Below are 16373 nucleotides of genomic sequence, written 5' to 3'. Positions count from 1 at the left end.
AAGCCAATAGTTCGATACAAAATGAATATTTGAAGAGGCATCGTATTTGTGTGCTCGTCTTGTTTGCTGTGTGCCGCTAGGGACTATTAGTGCTCTCCGCGCGCCCGCACCCCTTACACCCGCACCCGCGCCCGCGCCCGCACCACCGCGCTCTCCGTTGACAGACGTCTCCGATCCCACTTCTGTTTCAATATTTACCAGCTTCGAGAGGCTTTTTGAACTCACTGTTTGCGTGTTTTCGGATCGCTGACGGCTACGGCGCGCCCGATATTGCTTTGAGAGTATGAATAAGTCACTTCTTCGAATTGGTGCCTATCTATGCGTGTATTTGGACAGAATATGTAAACAGATGTGGAACAGATTGGGTAGAATATTTTTCGTATCAGCGGTACCTACCAAGAGGGTTTATGTAAGTCGTTATAAGTAACATTCACTGCAAACAGGCAGCGGTGTTTTCAGTTTTCATCGGAGCGCGAGTAATCCCTACGAGGCAGGGACGAGAGAGCCACAAATGAAAATGTAACACAGAAATGGATTTGGAAGCCGCCCGTCGCTCCGGTTAATTACAAAAGCAAGCGGTAATCTGCGCTCCGGGATGTTCCGGCTTAGCGCCCCCTCGCGCCTCGTTCCGCTCCCTCGACCCCTGCTCCTCCGCCTGCCACTTCCCTGGCTAATTTGTGCCATTATCGGTGTACTGATGTAAGAGTTACCGCGCAGATGGCCCCCTCCACCCCAACCTAGTCCCTCACCTTGCCCGCGCTCAATTAATTATTCCTTGCTGGTGTGAGCGTCGCGTGTTTTAGTCAATTAGTAACGTAATTTTGTGGCTGACTTGAGTGTATGCGGCTGCAGACCGACACAAATATCGCGTTTTAATGTAGGTGCTTACAGTAAATTATACACGTATGAATTCAAACAAATGGTATTATTATCTATGACTTCATTAGTATTATGAATCAAAGACGTAATAATATTAATTAACTAGTACACCAAAGAAAAGAATTTTATTAGTCAGTTTTGTCGTGATTATTACATAGCGACCTTTAATCTGTGCTCATACATACGTGACATATTTGAAGTGTTACTAATATGGACGGTATAAAAAATGGAAACGGCCAACGTTTTTATATGCATTGTTGGTATGTGGTATAGGCAAATACTTGGACGTAGATAACTATGTGCCTGCGTTTAAACTAATTGTGGCAATAATGCTCAGCCAACACAAGGTCTGGTCTTTGCTTAATACATATGTAGTACATATGCATAATAATGGTATTGGATTGGCAATTGCTCGCAAACTTGAAGCGAATCAGCCGCTTTGAATAGCGCCTTTGACGTCTACAACCTGTGGTTGCCCTATTTAGTTAGTTACCTGCATACATATCTCTATACCACATATAATAGTATTACAATTATAGTGTCAGTCGATGACACCACCCTCTTGCTCGGGTGTCAGTCGACGCCCACCTTTACTAAGTGACATTGTATCTGCGGTAAATGTTACACTTTATTTCATGGATTTTGTAATGCATGTTGGAAGCGAATATTAGTCTATTAATTATTTTTCCTTAATTAATTCCTGGTCCCCACGAAAGGCATGGTTTTGGAATAACCAGTGAACGCAGACTGTAATCAGCTTGTGTAAATATGTGTAATAAAAATCTACATTTATAATATTCAGAACTTATTATAGCTGTATTAAATTGTATTGTATTGTTTTAAATATTTATTTTACGATAGACAATGACGTCATTATTTTTTCAAGTTCTAGTAGTATCTGACTGTCTCTTTAATAGTTTAAATCCTAATCATATCAAAAAACAAAAAATTATAACGTAACTGTTTAACACTTATAAAATAGAATGCATATTTCGTTTTGTTTGTGGTGTCCTGAGACAGAGGTTAGCAATGATTGATGCGTCTGCCGTTAGACAGGAGCTAATTCGGCTGGTGTCGGCGCAGTAAGTGCTTCCCTCTGGATACGTGACACGAGTGATTGCCTCCAACCAGCCAATTTGCTGCCAGGGCCCTTTCTAACAATTATCTCCCTGAATTGTGACTGTCCGTATACAGTGATGATACCTATATACTCGTATATAGATATATTGTTATATACAACATATAACATAAGTATATTTTATTAGTTTAGTAGTATGTAGTTACTACTATAGTTTATACTGTCCCCACCCTATATTTATGATTAAAATTTATATATTCCATACTTTCTCCTAGTTGTCACTTCGCCTATATTTTTATATGTTACGTGGCGAACTTTTATGGGGCAACTTTGTCTATCCGTCACAGTGTTATATCTCCGCAATTACTAATGCTTATAGGTTTTAAAATAATTTTACGTATATATAATGTTTTTTTTATAGAAAATTTAATAATAATAATTATAGTTTATAAAAGTATATGTAAATATTACAGGAAAAATGGAACAATGCTTATAAGTAGCGCCGTTTTTTAGAAATCATTACAAAACTTAACAAAAACAATATTAGTGATGTTGTTAACCACAATTATGGCCCAAAATAAATGTGACCTGTAGTATTAATAGAAATAACTATTAGAAATGCAATGTCATTTTATCTCATATTTATATATTTGACTGACCGGTAGTAATAGGTATATTTGCGTATATGGTATTGATATTAAAAGTCGATTACTAGTTATTTATATGTCAATATAGCAATCTAACCAACAATAAATTAATCCATTTACTTTGAAAAAATATAAATTAATTTCACACCTTCTTATACATATTTAATAATGTTAAGTTATATGCTGTATTTTAACGCAATGATATAGTACATACATACTTAGCATGGTAACATACTAGTACGATATAAATGGGTTAGATTCGGTTTTGGTAACCGCGAGGGATGCGTGAGGTGACGCGTCGCCGACATCCTCTGTAATATTCATCGACCACTTTACACGCGGCTTCGCCGACCCGAGACCCGGAGTACCACATCTACAATCTACATACTCAACCTACACATTGTATGTTCCTCTCTATGTATTGGTTGTACATAAGTATTTATCTTTTATACATTTGTTTTGTATCTAATAAAAACGGGTATATTCCACAAACAAATGTACCTATAGAGCTCATATTATAATCTTTGACTTTACATAATCTTTAAATCTCTAAGAAGCTTTTGCTATGATTATATACCAACCACAAACAGATCAAAGTTTATTATTATTTTTTAATTAGCTTCACGTTACGCATTATGATGAAATTTTCATAATAAAGCTAAATATTAAGCTAAATATAATAAGCTATTTCAAAGCCTTATATTCTTTCCAAAAAAAAATTCCAATTAGATCGTTGATTCTATACGTGTAAGTAATAAATTAAAATAAATTGTAATTAATTAATCCAACTAATTTTGTTTATCTATTAACAGGTATCAGTTCAGCAGAAGAAAGACATGTAAGTACACAAAAGTTGATAATAAGTTTGGTATACCTTGCTTTTTTGCATAAATTTATTAATAGAACGAATTTTATATCATACCTTTATTCTGATAAAAAATAACTGACAAACATATTGTCTTTTCCATTTGGGAATGCGAATGGTGAGAGGAGTGCTACGCTCGAACACGTTGATTTCATAACATGGCTCTGACTGAAACAAGTGGGTGGTGCAAGTGGCGCATCCCGACCGCGTCGCTAGGGTTGTGCACTATTTCACATTATATTTTTACGCTTTTTCATTTATTCATGACATATACATTACTAGATTTTAATTAATGCAATTGCCATTACAAAATGTAGAATATTTTTAATCGATCTAATTAAATTACCAATCAATAAGTAGTGGCTGTATCTATCAAGAAATGTAATTATTTATCGACATTTAGTCCCAAACTAAGCAAAGGTTTTACTATACACCTAAAAATATCGCAACATTTTTTTTATAAATACATAAAATATGACAATGCCCAGACCAATACAAACAACACCTATAAACACAACTTCTTGTATTGTAAAAGGATCGATCGCATAAAAGGCGAAATACTATATAGAACCACTGCTTTGCCAAGATAACCATTATTTAATCTTCATTAAAAAATATTAGATAAACCAATACACTCGTGTGAAATCAAATCATTAATCTGTCCAAAATGAATAATTTTAAAAACAAGTCAGCAACCCTAAGAAGTAAAACTTGGTGCGTGGTGTGCTAGAGAGGTGTTGCAAATGTCGACTGTAGTGATACAGAGGTGGTGGCCCACCGCCCGGCGCACCCTCGTTGGTGTGCTCGGATGAACGCAATGGTGCACCGCACAGATGCACTGTGCTACCTACCTTACATGCAACCACTGCACTACCGTACCAACGCTGCATTGCTCTACCGCTCGCTGCTAACAAAATGCATTCGAATCGATACTATGCTCCGCTACTTTGTAACATTGTTTTTATTTACTAACCTAAATTTTTTTTACTTTCCTTATTATCTTTAATGTAATGCTTGGTTACAATTTTAACTTTAACAATGTAATGTTTTTTAATTAAGCTCATTTGACAAATTTAGTTAGCTAGTATTTCAAAAAATAATTATGAATGCAAATCCTCAACTGCAATTAATTTATTTTTATCAACTTCGGCATTGTTATTGGAAACAAATTTGCTAATCACTTTGGATAGGCTACAAACAAAAATAACTTTATTTCACTGAAAAAGATTTATAAAGTAAAACCTTCTTTTTCGTGGGTATACAGTACATATAATACATTATAATTTGATAGTCGAAACAGAAGGTATCATACCTTTTAAGAAAAGTTTGCAAACTTGAACGAGGTAAGAAACTTTATAAGTTGACGACGATGTCGTACCGCGCCAACCAGCACGTGAAGTTTATCTTGCTGTGACCCCGATACCGCGCGGTAGTGTTGGCAGTCCGCTCACGAAGCTGTCGATCTGTGCAAACACGCGGCGGGCTGAGTAATGCACGAACGCGCCTTACAATTTGAAGTAAGGGAGCTGGGGAGGTGGCAGGGAGAAATGCATGCCGTAATAAAGTTTACACAAACGTAGCGCGTCTTGGCTACGAGCTGCCGGCTGCGGGTCGTGGCAGCTCAAACTTCGTCGGTCGCTAGTCAGCGGCGTCAGGTTATATGCACTCGGTCTGTGCTTTGCTGCTTTGTCCAGCAATTGTTTTTACTACGAGTCACGAAGGCACTACACTGTTGCAACTGACTCTCTGTTTATTTGCAAACATCACACGCCGTGTTTGATTTTCCGATACATCAGTTTACTGTTTATTTTAACAATATACAGAAACTCGCCATTTCAAACTACCTGAGTTATTTATTATCTAAACACAGAAACAGGATATAACATATATTTGTACAAAACTTATTACACTAATATGTTGCTGTATAAAATCTGCCTGTAGATGTATTGTATAGAGATACTTTAACTTCCTAGAAAGCTACTTAAATTCCCACAAAATATTACCGAGTTTACGACGGGCAATTTACACCGACGCGAAATTGAGCTGCGGCCCTAAGCCTAACAGGGCGAGCCTTTCCACAATCTCATTTGGGTAACATAATAACCGCGGATTTATTTCTGCCGCCCGCTCATTCGCTCTCAAATCGCGCCTAATATTCAATTTGGGCGCCTGAACCACACAAAAACTGCTCGGAGCCGGTTCATTACGCCGCGCATCTCGCCTCTTCATCCTCCTTACCTTATCTAAGTCACTCTGAATAACACTCCCTGTGACCCCAACTCCGACACACCACCCCGTCACCCGCTCACCACTTCAAGTGGAAAACTCGCAGGGCGAGGGCCGCTCAACCTTGTTTAGCATTCTCCTCGACTTCTTTATTTAATAGATGCCGAAAAAAACCCCGGTCAGAATAAATTTGCGTTTGTTCTCCGATATGCCTCAGTCGTTGCGTATTTAAAGGTGCGTTCCTTTAATTAAGGTAGCAACGGAGGGTGTAAGTACGACTTATTTATGGAAAAGAAGCGAAAGATGTTTACAAAACCATGAAAATATAAATTATTTATTTTATTTCACATCAGATATCAGCTGGTAGAAAACGGTGGCAACCCTAGCGTACCGTGTTTACGCGCGGTATAACAGCACTCGCGCCGAACCCGCGACAGCCTTCACAATTTATCGTCCAAGACTTTTCTTAATTGGAAGGAATGGCTACTTGTAATTATTAAGACGGTCTAAAGTGAAACAGATTGCACGGTAGTCGTTTCACTGCTCTTTTATTTTTTCTCTTGAGATTTAATACAAAGTAACGTTTCTTATAGGTCATTGCTCTTTTTATTGAAATGTAAACGTGTAATCAGATGTGACCACATTATATCGTATTGCACAAATTGTATTTTCTGTACTTGGTATGTCGCTAGTAACAAATTCGGAATAATTCACCTTTTAAATATTGGTTTTGGATTTTTTAGTGGGCGTGCTCGAATACAAATTTATTTGAGACCATCAACTATTATTAAATATTCATATAGTGGCCGAAAAATGTCTGTAATAACTATATTGATCTGTCATTTTTAATCAGGGCTGAATAACTATATCCATTTTACATATATGTAATTATTAAATACAATTTTAATTAAAAACAAAAATAACTGTGAGCGAGATAGATGATGACGATAATTTGTCAAAAAGCATGTATTCATTGTTACTTATGTAAACTCCTACATTATTTCAATATTGTTAAGTAAATTTTATATTTAGCGAATTATTTTTTACGAGGTAAATATAAAATATGTTCAAGTAGGTAGTTCATAGTGCTCATTATTTCACAATTGCATTTTTTAGACATCATATCATTAATTTTGTAAAGTTTCATTAGACTTGTACCTAAAACAAATCAATCTAAAATAAGAAAGAATTCATAGCAAAATGAATTTATAGTTTTCTATAGTTCATATCATTTTATAGTTTTATCATATTTTTTAGGTCTAGGAATAATTTAGTAGGACCACTTTTTGTCTCTAAATTTTAATGTACGTTCTAGTTTCTTCTTATGTATTTGATAGTCAGATTGATCTCTTCTAGTCGTCGTAGTGAGGCGTTTGTCAACCGAGTAATGTCCCAAATTCTACCATATCGTTAATCTTCTTATATTGCTACGGGATAACATATAGATTATACCGGTGCATGCAGATTATTCTAGATGGATTATCTGTCGTCTCCTACAGTAAGGGGCTTTGTGTCTCCTGAATGTATAATCGCGAAGCACGGAATTAATCACGACTCGTGCTGAATGCGAGCTATGGTAAACCATGCATCGTTGCCCAACGGTACGTGCGTCTAATATTTATAAAAATACACAGGAAACAATGTACATATAAGCAGACAATTAAAGACTAATTTGAAAATTCGGATGCAAGTTACGTGTAAGTTTCGAACATGAATCGTTTTCGGAATGATTATGAAATCGGTTCTTTACCGACACTATAGTTTTACAAATAAGTACTATACTCGGAGTCCGTATGCGTGGTGCAGATTACAAATCACTAAAACGTAATTGTAAACTATATTCGACAAAACAATTTACTAAAATCCTTTTAATGAAAATTAAAATTTCAAATTGATGTTACAACGATATTATTGTTCTAATGCGTTCCTTAGAATACTGGTTTATACTGGTCTACAAACTTATCCTCTTATTTAAAAAAAAAATAACCTCTCAATCCTAGTTTAGCTATTGAACTGTTTTCACTTTCGAGTTAAATTCCCAATTTGAAAGAAAGTGACATAACAGTGTAATAGTTAAAATAAAGTTGTAGAATGTTTTATTTTATATGAATAAGGGGGTTAATTTTTAATAGAATTATGGCAGAACTGCTTTACATTTAATCCTGATTGGTCCATTAATGGTATTATTAAATTATTAAATCAAAATTGTAACTTTAGACATAAGTTTTAAAAAATATCATCTGTCATATACCTAAGAGTTACATTAATTTTATCTCCAAAAAAAAAAAGAGACTTTTTTAGTTATTAAAGTAAAAAGTTAACAAAACAGAAGGTAACCAATACGCGGTATTGTTTTTATTCCAATATAAGCCGATGTCTTAGCCAATTTTCAATAGATATAGGTAAATTATTTTTTTAACCAACAATGTTTGCTCACGTGTTGGTTCCATATTAATTAATTTTTTCACGTTTGAAGTGTCTTTTTTTATTTGTCGATGTTTTAAAGTGTTATTTAAAATTCAAATGCGAATATTTTACATACTAAATGCGTATAGTAGTGTAGCTAATCAATAAACTTTACTATTTTACATGTTTCTATTAATGAAGTACCATTCTTATGTTAATAACTATAATAATAGAAACAGACCATTATGTTTTATGAATCTATTTATGAATAAATAAATGTACTCACAACTTAGATTATATAGGTAGTATCCATACTTTGCCAAAGACAGGTAAACTTTATAAAGATTATAAATTATTATTTGTTACTTATTTTAATCTTATATAATATTTAAGTTTATTTATTTATCTTTTATTATTATATTAAAAAATCATATTGAAAAAATCACCTCATTTGGGAAATTTTGATTCCACTATGACAAATTTTTCTAATACTTGCAACAGTGAAAAATTGTGCTAATTCTTTATCAAAGATTTTTATTATATAGAACACTGTTTAAAATCAAGTCGACTAATTAGACAGCTGAATAAATTTTTGACACTGCTTCATCTGTACAATCTAATGATCACGACCATAATTCGTAACGGAATAGAGACATTTGTACATTGTTGACGAATGGTAATATTTCATAAACCTTTTTTAACTTATACCTGAATTATGAATAAAGGATCTGGCAACACGAGTCGTACCTATAGTGAGGTAGATGGGGGGTATTGCTCGTCTCGGTCGGAGCTTGCGGCTTTGTTCTCGATCTGGCGTATCGCATCGATTTATGCAAGCTTGATCGAATCGCGCCTGCCCTCGTCTCCACCCGGCCCCTCTCATAACAATCCAACTGTCGTTGCACAGTTGACTGGTGTATGCACATGATCCAATATTGAATATATCTCAATAGTTCCTTATTTAGGGGCTATTACACTACCATGTATTATAATTCCTGTAGCAAGATAATTGAGACTAAGTACTACTCTCAAGTTAATGTATGACATTAGCTAACTCTGAATAAAATTACATCTAACAATGTTTTTATTTTTTGACATTAAAAAGTCTAAATAGAACCAGGTGCTCTTCTTAATCTATGGACGAAATCAATTAATCAATTTATCTGATCATAAAATTAATGAACGGATAAGGTCATTCGCAGAAATAGTCGTTTTTATTTAGCAAAAACATAATAAAAAAGTATTAATCGGGATTTCGGAATAAGTATCGATTTATCTAGTTCCTCTTTATGAAACACCTGAAAAAAGCATATGGGAATTGAAAAGCCACTGTAACAAATATTGTGACAATATTCTTTGCCAGATTAATTTCTGTAATCACATCACTATATTTTTTAAGCATGACAACATTATTTTGTAAAAAAAAGCACTAGTCTTTTATACTCTTCAATATCGGTAAAAGTTATATATATCGTTGGTTTTGTGGGCGACCATGGGCGGCGGTAGTCACTTACCATCAGGTGAGCCGCATGCTCGTTTACCCCGTGTTGTAAAAAAATCTTATCTACTTCAGGAATAATATACAATTTGTTATAATGTAATATTTATATTAAAAGCTAATGTACAAAAGCATATAAATAAATACAATGAGATAATTTTCATTTATGTCTTGTAAGTACTTGATCACGATTAAATGGTTCAGCCATTCCTGTATAAAAGCTTTTCTTTTGACTCAGACGTAATACGAGATATAATACGTAAAATATTTTTTATTATTTTGTAATAAATTCATCATCATTGAATACTTTCAAATACTTACAACTTATTTACGACTCTAACACCTCCAATAAATATATAATTATATTTTAGTCAGTACCTACTATACTAAGTTATATTTGGTTTACTATTTTTCGATATGACGATAGAAAATTGCAAAATGATAATATATATACCGATTATCGACAGTATCATCATGATCTATGCAGCCTTTGTTTCGGATATCCAGAGATCAAATAAATGCGACGAAGCGTGCCGTACGTAACGATAGCTCGCTCCCAGTACTCCCGCTCTACCGATTCAATATTCCCAATGAAATATGCAATACGTATTGCATTCACCGATTCGTATCGAAAGTCCAATATTTTGTAAATGCAAGTCGTAAACAAAACAAAATCCGAATGTATGATGCCTACTCTCTAAAAAGTCAATAAAAGAGTTGTATAGCATATCATGATAGAAACAACATTGCTTTTACAGAAAATTATGAAATGTTATAAGCAAAAATAAAAACCGTCCAAGAGTATGTCGGGTCATTTTAGTCCGACTCCGTAGCCATCACAATAAACGGTAAAATAAAAAAAAAATTGTAAGCTAAGAATATACAAAGATACTGTTGCATTTTTTTTTTTCAATTATTTACTCATAAAATCGGTTACATGATATATACGCAGCCTATTTTATTGGAATTATATTTTTATTAAATATTCAGCTAGATTTTATAATTTCCGGAATCCCATTCAATGTTTAGAAAATTTTGACTACACGTTTATCCAAAAACGATATAGAACCCGTATTTTAAAAAGGATATAACTGTGACAAGCAATCTAAGTACTCCATAATGATTTCAATTCCCTTTTGAACGATACCGCATTCGATGGGGTAAAAATAAATTAATTCCTACATTTTATATAGGGGTGGTAATAATCCTTTTTCCTACGAATAACGTTCGAAGTTTTTTATTTATTTAAATAATAGATACGAGTATAACTATTCTGTTCTGTACGATGTGTATAAATCTAATATTATTCTTGGAATTATATTACTGCGAATATTTTAACAGAAATTGCAAACACGAGTGGAAAAATAGCTAAAGTGTAAGCGTTTCTAGTATGACTGTCGCACTCTAAAAGTTGCATTTTTTAATTAAAAAAACTAATATACACCTACTCTTTATTAAGAATTGAAACCTATACTACAGAGCCGATACACACACACACACACTTCTCTTTTATCGTTTATATTGTAACTCAACAAATACGTACCACATGTTCCTTGTAACGACAACAGTCAGCACCTATGACAATACGGGGCGACCAAACCGTCGTGTGTGGCCTACACCCCGCATCCAGAACCACCGATGCATTCGCATCAACGAACCAATATTTACTACACTCGCTTCATTCACTTTTACAACCCGGTATATAACCGCTAACCGCGGCGATAACGCATAATTGCATCAATGTGGTGTTGCCGTAATTTTACAACAAAATAATTACGATTAATTCACCGTAAACTAATAATACGAGTATAGTTAATTTATAAAACCCAAACATATACAATCGGGACTCGAGCATTTAATGTGTCGTATAAAGTGTAGTAATGGCATTGCAAAGTTTAAATTTTTTTACATTTTAATGTTTTTGATTTGTTCATATACACAGTGTTTCATTGTCTTTCTGTATACACTATTAATTATTGATTTGAATGATTGATTTCTGAAAAAAAATATTGAAAGGGGGTTTTTAATAAGCTCGATTCCTAAAACGATATTGTACATTTTTACCCCATCTGTTTTTAAAAGTTCTGTTATATTTTGTTTTTTGTACTATTTCTATGCTAAGTTTCAGCTTTCTATATCTATTAACAGACTAAAAAATGTGTATGCCAGCCAGATATACGCTGAATTTGAATTAGTAAACGTTACAGTTTCTGACTTTCGATACGGGACTCTAAAAATGAACATTTGCCTTGTCTAGCTAAAAGTCACGCTACGGCTAGCAAATGTGTAATTGAAATCGCTGCATGTAATTAGTAAGTAGGTGGGTGCGATAGCTCGCGGCTCGCTGCACGTCTTCATAATTTATCTCAATTAGTCGCTGCGCCTAATGAGCGGAAGAGGCGCACGACGGTTCTGTTCTCGCTTGCAACTTGTATGCACAGGTATAAACTAACCTGGTTGTATTAGATAAAAAATACTTGTAGCTATAAATGCCGTAATTAATACATAGAATGCCACACCGTAAAAAAGCTATGGACAGTGACTGAAATACATATAATAGTATTATTCTTAAACATTTATGGTTTTGATTTTTGTATATAGAAAAAGATATTTTGATATAGAAAAACGTTATTGGTGAAAAAATAAGACTTGACTTATACTAGATAATCTCATGTAATTTGTGTTAATAATATTAATCGTGTTCCATAAAAATATATTGAAGTATCAAAATATTTTTTATGGATCTAACGGAACACGATTGATCTTCTAAGATTACTCTCCTTGACTTGATGTTCCAGTGGGTCCGAGACCACAGGTTAGTGAGACTAGTCCGAGACCATGCAGATGTAGGGACGTGACACGCGCTTCGTTTTCATCGCTTGGCCTTGTTTCGCCGTGTCTATTTGTTCTTATCTTATTTTGTATTGGACGAACGCGCTCGCACCACTGGCCTACCATGTTCACATCGTATTCCCTGCACGCTCCTTCGCGCTTATCACACATTTACATATGCTTCGCCTGCTCACCGTCGTGTACCAGCATTGAAAATGTTTCATGAATAAATTTGTAATCCAATTTGGTCGTTAACTTTTGACTCTACAAACAACGTATGTACCACGTTGACATTACCTTGTCCCGAATAAAAACAAACGCTCATAAAGTTAACAAACAGTGGAGATCGAATCGAATATTTTTCGGTTCGCTTTAAACGATTAATCATAAAAAGTACGCGGGTCGTAGCCCTTTTTCGAGTTTCCTCGTTACGGACTAAGACGAGAATCATTAGGAATTAAATTTCCCCTTTCATTAGTCCCTCAACCCTCGTATAATTCCGGACGCGGAGCAATAACAATATAAATCCCCCGTCGCGCCGAGTGGGGGATTACGGCTTGTCTCGACCCTAATTTAGGGCTGCCCCCGCCCCGGATTAACGAAGTGGCGGAATCCGCTAGGGTTGTCGCTGCGCATAAACTTGTTACGTGTTTAATGTTTTATTGACGGGTGGCGAGGGAGCTCTCATTTAAATAACCGTGCCGGCTGTAACCCTTTTCGTACGTAACGCGGTATTCGGCAACTGATCAAGATCTTCGCGCTTCTGAAGTTTACAGTGATAAGTGTACCACTACATAGAGTACTAACTTGTCAGCTGAACCTGCTTTCAACCCTCATATTAACGGATGGACCCTTAGGAACTTAGCGTAGACGGCTTTCTATATCTTGTACTTACCTACAATCTTTTTTACATGGAATTTTAGTCGTAAATAAGTAATTTATTCATATTTTCTTCATCACTATCAATTTTTCTTAGTTTGCTCCTCACAATATAAATCGTCAAGTCTGAATAAGACGGGCGTATTTTGGTTTTCAAATGAGTTTATAAAATATTTGTTACAAATTAATATATGTATTATAAGTATCATATAAAGTAGCGACTGGCACTTGATATTAATAATAATAGAACCAATTTGAGAGCTTGACCAGCTTTTAAATTTGTCTCTGTATAGCGACCTTTATAAATTATTTTGGGTCTATCGTTAAAATGAATCGTTCATTAAAGCGGAACGAATTGTTTATCCCCGGTATTAAGTCGTGGCGGGAGTGTCGACGCACATATTGCAGACGAAGGAATCCCTGTGCGAGATTGAGTCCCTCCGTACAGCTCACCCTCTCTGATTTAAGCGAAGGGATCACAATTAAAGGAGCGGGCTTTGTCAACATGAGTCACTACGCGTCATGTGCCGTGCCGAGATATTTTATTATCATAATAATATTACACGGCTACGAACCGATGAAAATTGAATCGAAACACTTACTCTATATTTCTCGAATAAATTCTCTAATGAAAGTCTCTCGTTATCACTGACTTTAACTTTATATTATATTTTGTTCGGTGCCAATTTTCCAAACGAGTTACCTTTCAGTACGACGACGAAACTCGATTCGGGGTAATTTATTTAAGTAATTTTACAAAAGCGTGGCTTCGTACACCGTATTAAAATTTGCCTCGAGACCGCAAAGTAGACGCTAACACAAAATTAAAGTCGTCGACACTTAAGGGCTTCGTAGTTTCGAGGGGAGTTTCCGTGAAATTTCTCTCGGAATGTCGAAATGGCGGATGAGTTTCGCAAGTCAACTCAATTATCGTTTTAATTAAGGCGCCGTGCCACGTGACATTTGTTTGCGTGCGTGAAAGCGATCGTGCCCCGTTCCCCTGCGCCCCTCCCGTGCGGCGCGCCGTCACCCTTCGCGCCTGCTCCTGTTAATTGTGCTAATTACTCCTGTAATGAAGCAAGGGGCGGGGTGAGATTGCTTATCGACGGCTTCCACGGAATTTACTTTGTGTGATACATCTGCCCGACTTCACTGTTAATTTGATGTAAATATACCTGCGTAGAATTAGGCTAATGACATAATCATATGCAAATAAATTTAAATTAGAACTATAAATTACCGTAGAAAATTCAATTATATACGAGACAAGAGTTTGGGATTATTTATCATAAAGTTGTATAAAAAAAAATAACTGGAAGAAATCCCTTTAAGGGAAAAGTCAGTGTACATTTTCGTTGTCTGATACATACCGTTAACCTAATATCTATATTAAAAGAGAACGTACAAAAACATTTAAATAATTAAAAAGATTTTACTTTAAAAATATTTGAGATGCCCACTTGCCCCTTGTAAGGGGTAATCAGTTCTTTCAAGACTCTATTTTAATAGCTATTTGTCTTCACTAACAATAGATAACAAACATTGAAGTAATGAGCAATAATATCGGGCAAGTTTCCAAATGTTTTTGCTAGTGTGCAGCGAAGTTCCGCAAAGTGTGCTTATAACGCGAAGCGGGATAATAACGGTGCACTCTGGCACTACTTCAGACAGGAACAGATTTTCTGCACCGAGGAAGGCGCGGGCCGTGGGGAGAGAACGGTACTGCGGCCCAGCACGTCAGCTCGACAACGAGCACCAGGCAATTTGGCTATTTGGGGTCGGCCATAAACCGATAGCGAGCGCAGTAAACGCAATCCTCCACTCGCGACTATAAACTTTACGAGTCACGTAAAAACGCGCTCGAAACGCCGACTTGCTACCATAAATTTATGCTAATGTATTCTTTATAGGAGTTTAATGTGTATTCAGAAATTCCTCCATTATTTATGTATACGAATGAACCGGTAAAGTTAATTTTAAAGTCGCACAGCGCCCCGCGGTTTACGCGCTCGTTGGCGATTAATTTTTTGTATCGCTTTTGTGGCCCATGTTTCCGACGAACACAGATTCTCGTTTCCGAATCTTTATTTTTTTTAGGGACCGATATATTGTACAGATAGCGATAAATTACATAATTCTTCTTATGAATGAGTTTTAACGTGAGCCAGTTTTATCGCGTCATCAAACGTACAAAGTTATAAATTGACAACGTAATGGGACTTAAAAATAAATGGTCTGCAATAAAACTTTTCGATGATAGTATCATAAAACAGAATCGTCTAGAGCGGGTAGTCTCGATAAAAGACGAAAACGTCGCGTGTAAATCACGTAACTTTTCAAAACTATTATGCCTGAAATATAGTCCGAACTCAATCCGTACATTTCCGAGCGGCGGGCGGTCTATTTATCTATTTCCCCCGCTTCCGCCCCCGAGCGTCCGGTTAACCGCCCCCCTTCCGGTTAACCGGGCGGCGGCACGGCGCGCGCGGCTAAACGGCTCGTCGCGTGACCGCAGACAATAAGCCCGGGCGGCGTTAACAGCGCGCCTGTGTGTTGCCACTTTATATGTTACGTCACAGTACCAGGCTGAAGCCCCCCGACCCCGACCCGCCCCACTCCGCCGCGACACATGTCGTGTGCGGCGACCTCCGCGAGGCGCATGGAGCACGGTAGCCGATAAGTCGTGTTGTCGGAGCTTGTAGCTGACTCGTACTTGTTTAGCAACCGAGTACCCACTCCCCGCCCGGCCGACCCTTCCCCGACTCAATTGCCTTTTTCTTGAGGTCGACCCGCGTAATGGGATAAAGTAAAGATTAGCTCTGTTCGCTTTTCTGTTGAAAATGGAAAAGGTTGCGACTACTCAATATAGTGTATTTTCTATTTGGATACATATAACTGGATGGGTATTTGAGCAGTAATCCTCTTATATTATGTATGTACTTACATTGTGCATGTGCTTAAGCACGATGCTATATATATATATATATATATATATATATATATATATATATGGACGAAATAACTTGCTTCGAGATTAAATAAAGGGGATATACGTACCCACCT

At 36.0% G+C, this 16373-nt stretch overlaps 1 protein-coding gene across 1 annotated transcript in view; it reads left to right on the top strand.

The window, feature by feature from the left end:
* Positions 1–16373, top strand: part of LOC113510628 (protein groucho) — a 69686-nt gene that overhangs the window by 43834 nt on the left and 9479 nt on the right. Inside the window, exon 7 of the mRNA XM_026894093.3 lies at positions 3417–3442. Coding sequence (XP_026749894.1) covers positions 3417–3442 — 26 coding nt within the window. The remainder of the gene's footprint in view (positions 1–3416; positions 3443–16373) is intronic.

This window comes from Galleria mellonella, unplaced genomic scaffold, assembly GCF_026898425.1.
Source record: "Galleria mellonella isolate WM207_F2 unplaced genomic scaffold, CSIRO_AGI_GalMel_v1 utg32, whole genome shotgun sequence".
Taxonomy (NCBI): domain Eukaryota; kingdom Metazoa; phylum Arthropoda; class Insecta; order Lepidoptera; family Pyralidae; genus Galleria; species Galleria mellonella.
The sequence above is the reverse complement of the archived record's forward strand: the minus strand, read 5'-3'. Positions and strand labels throughout refer to the sequence as shown.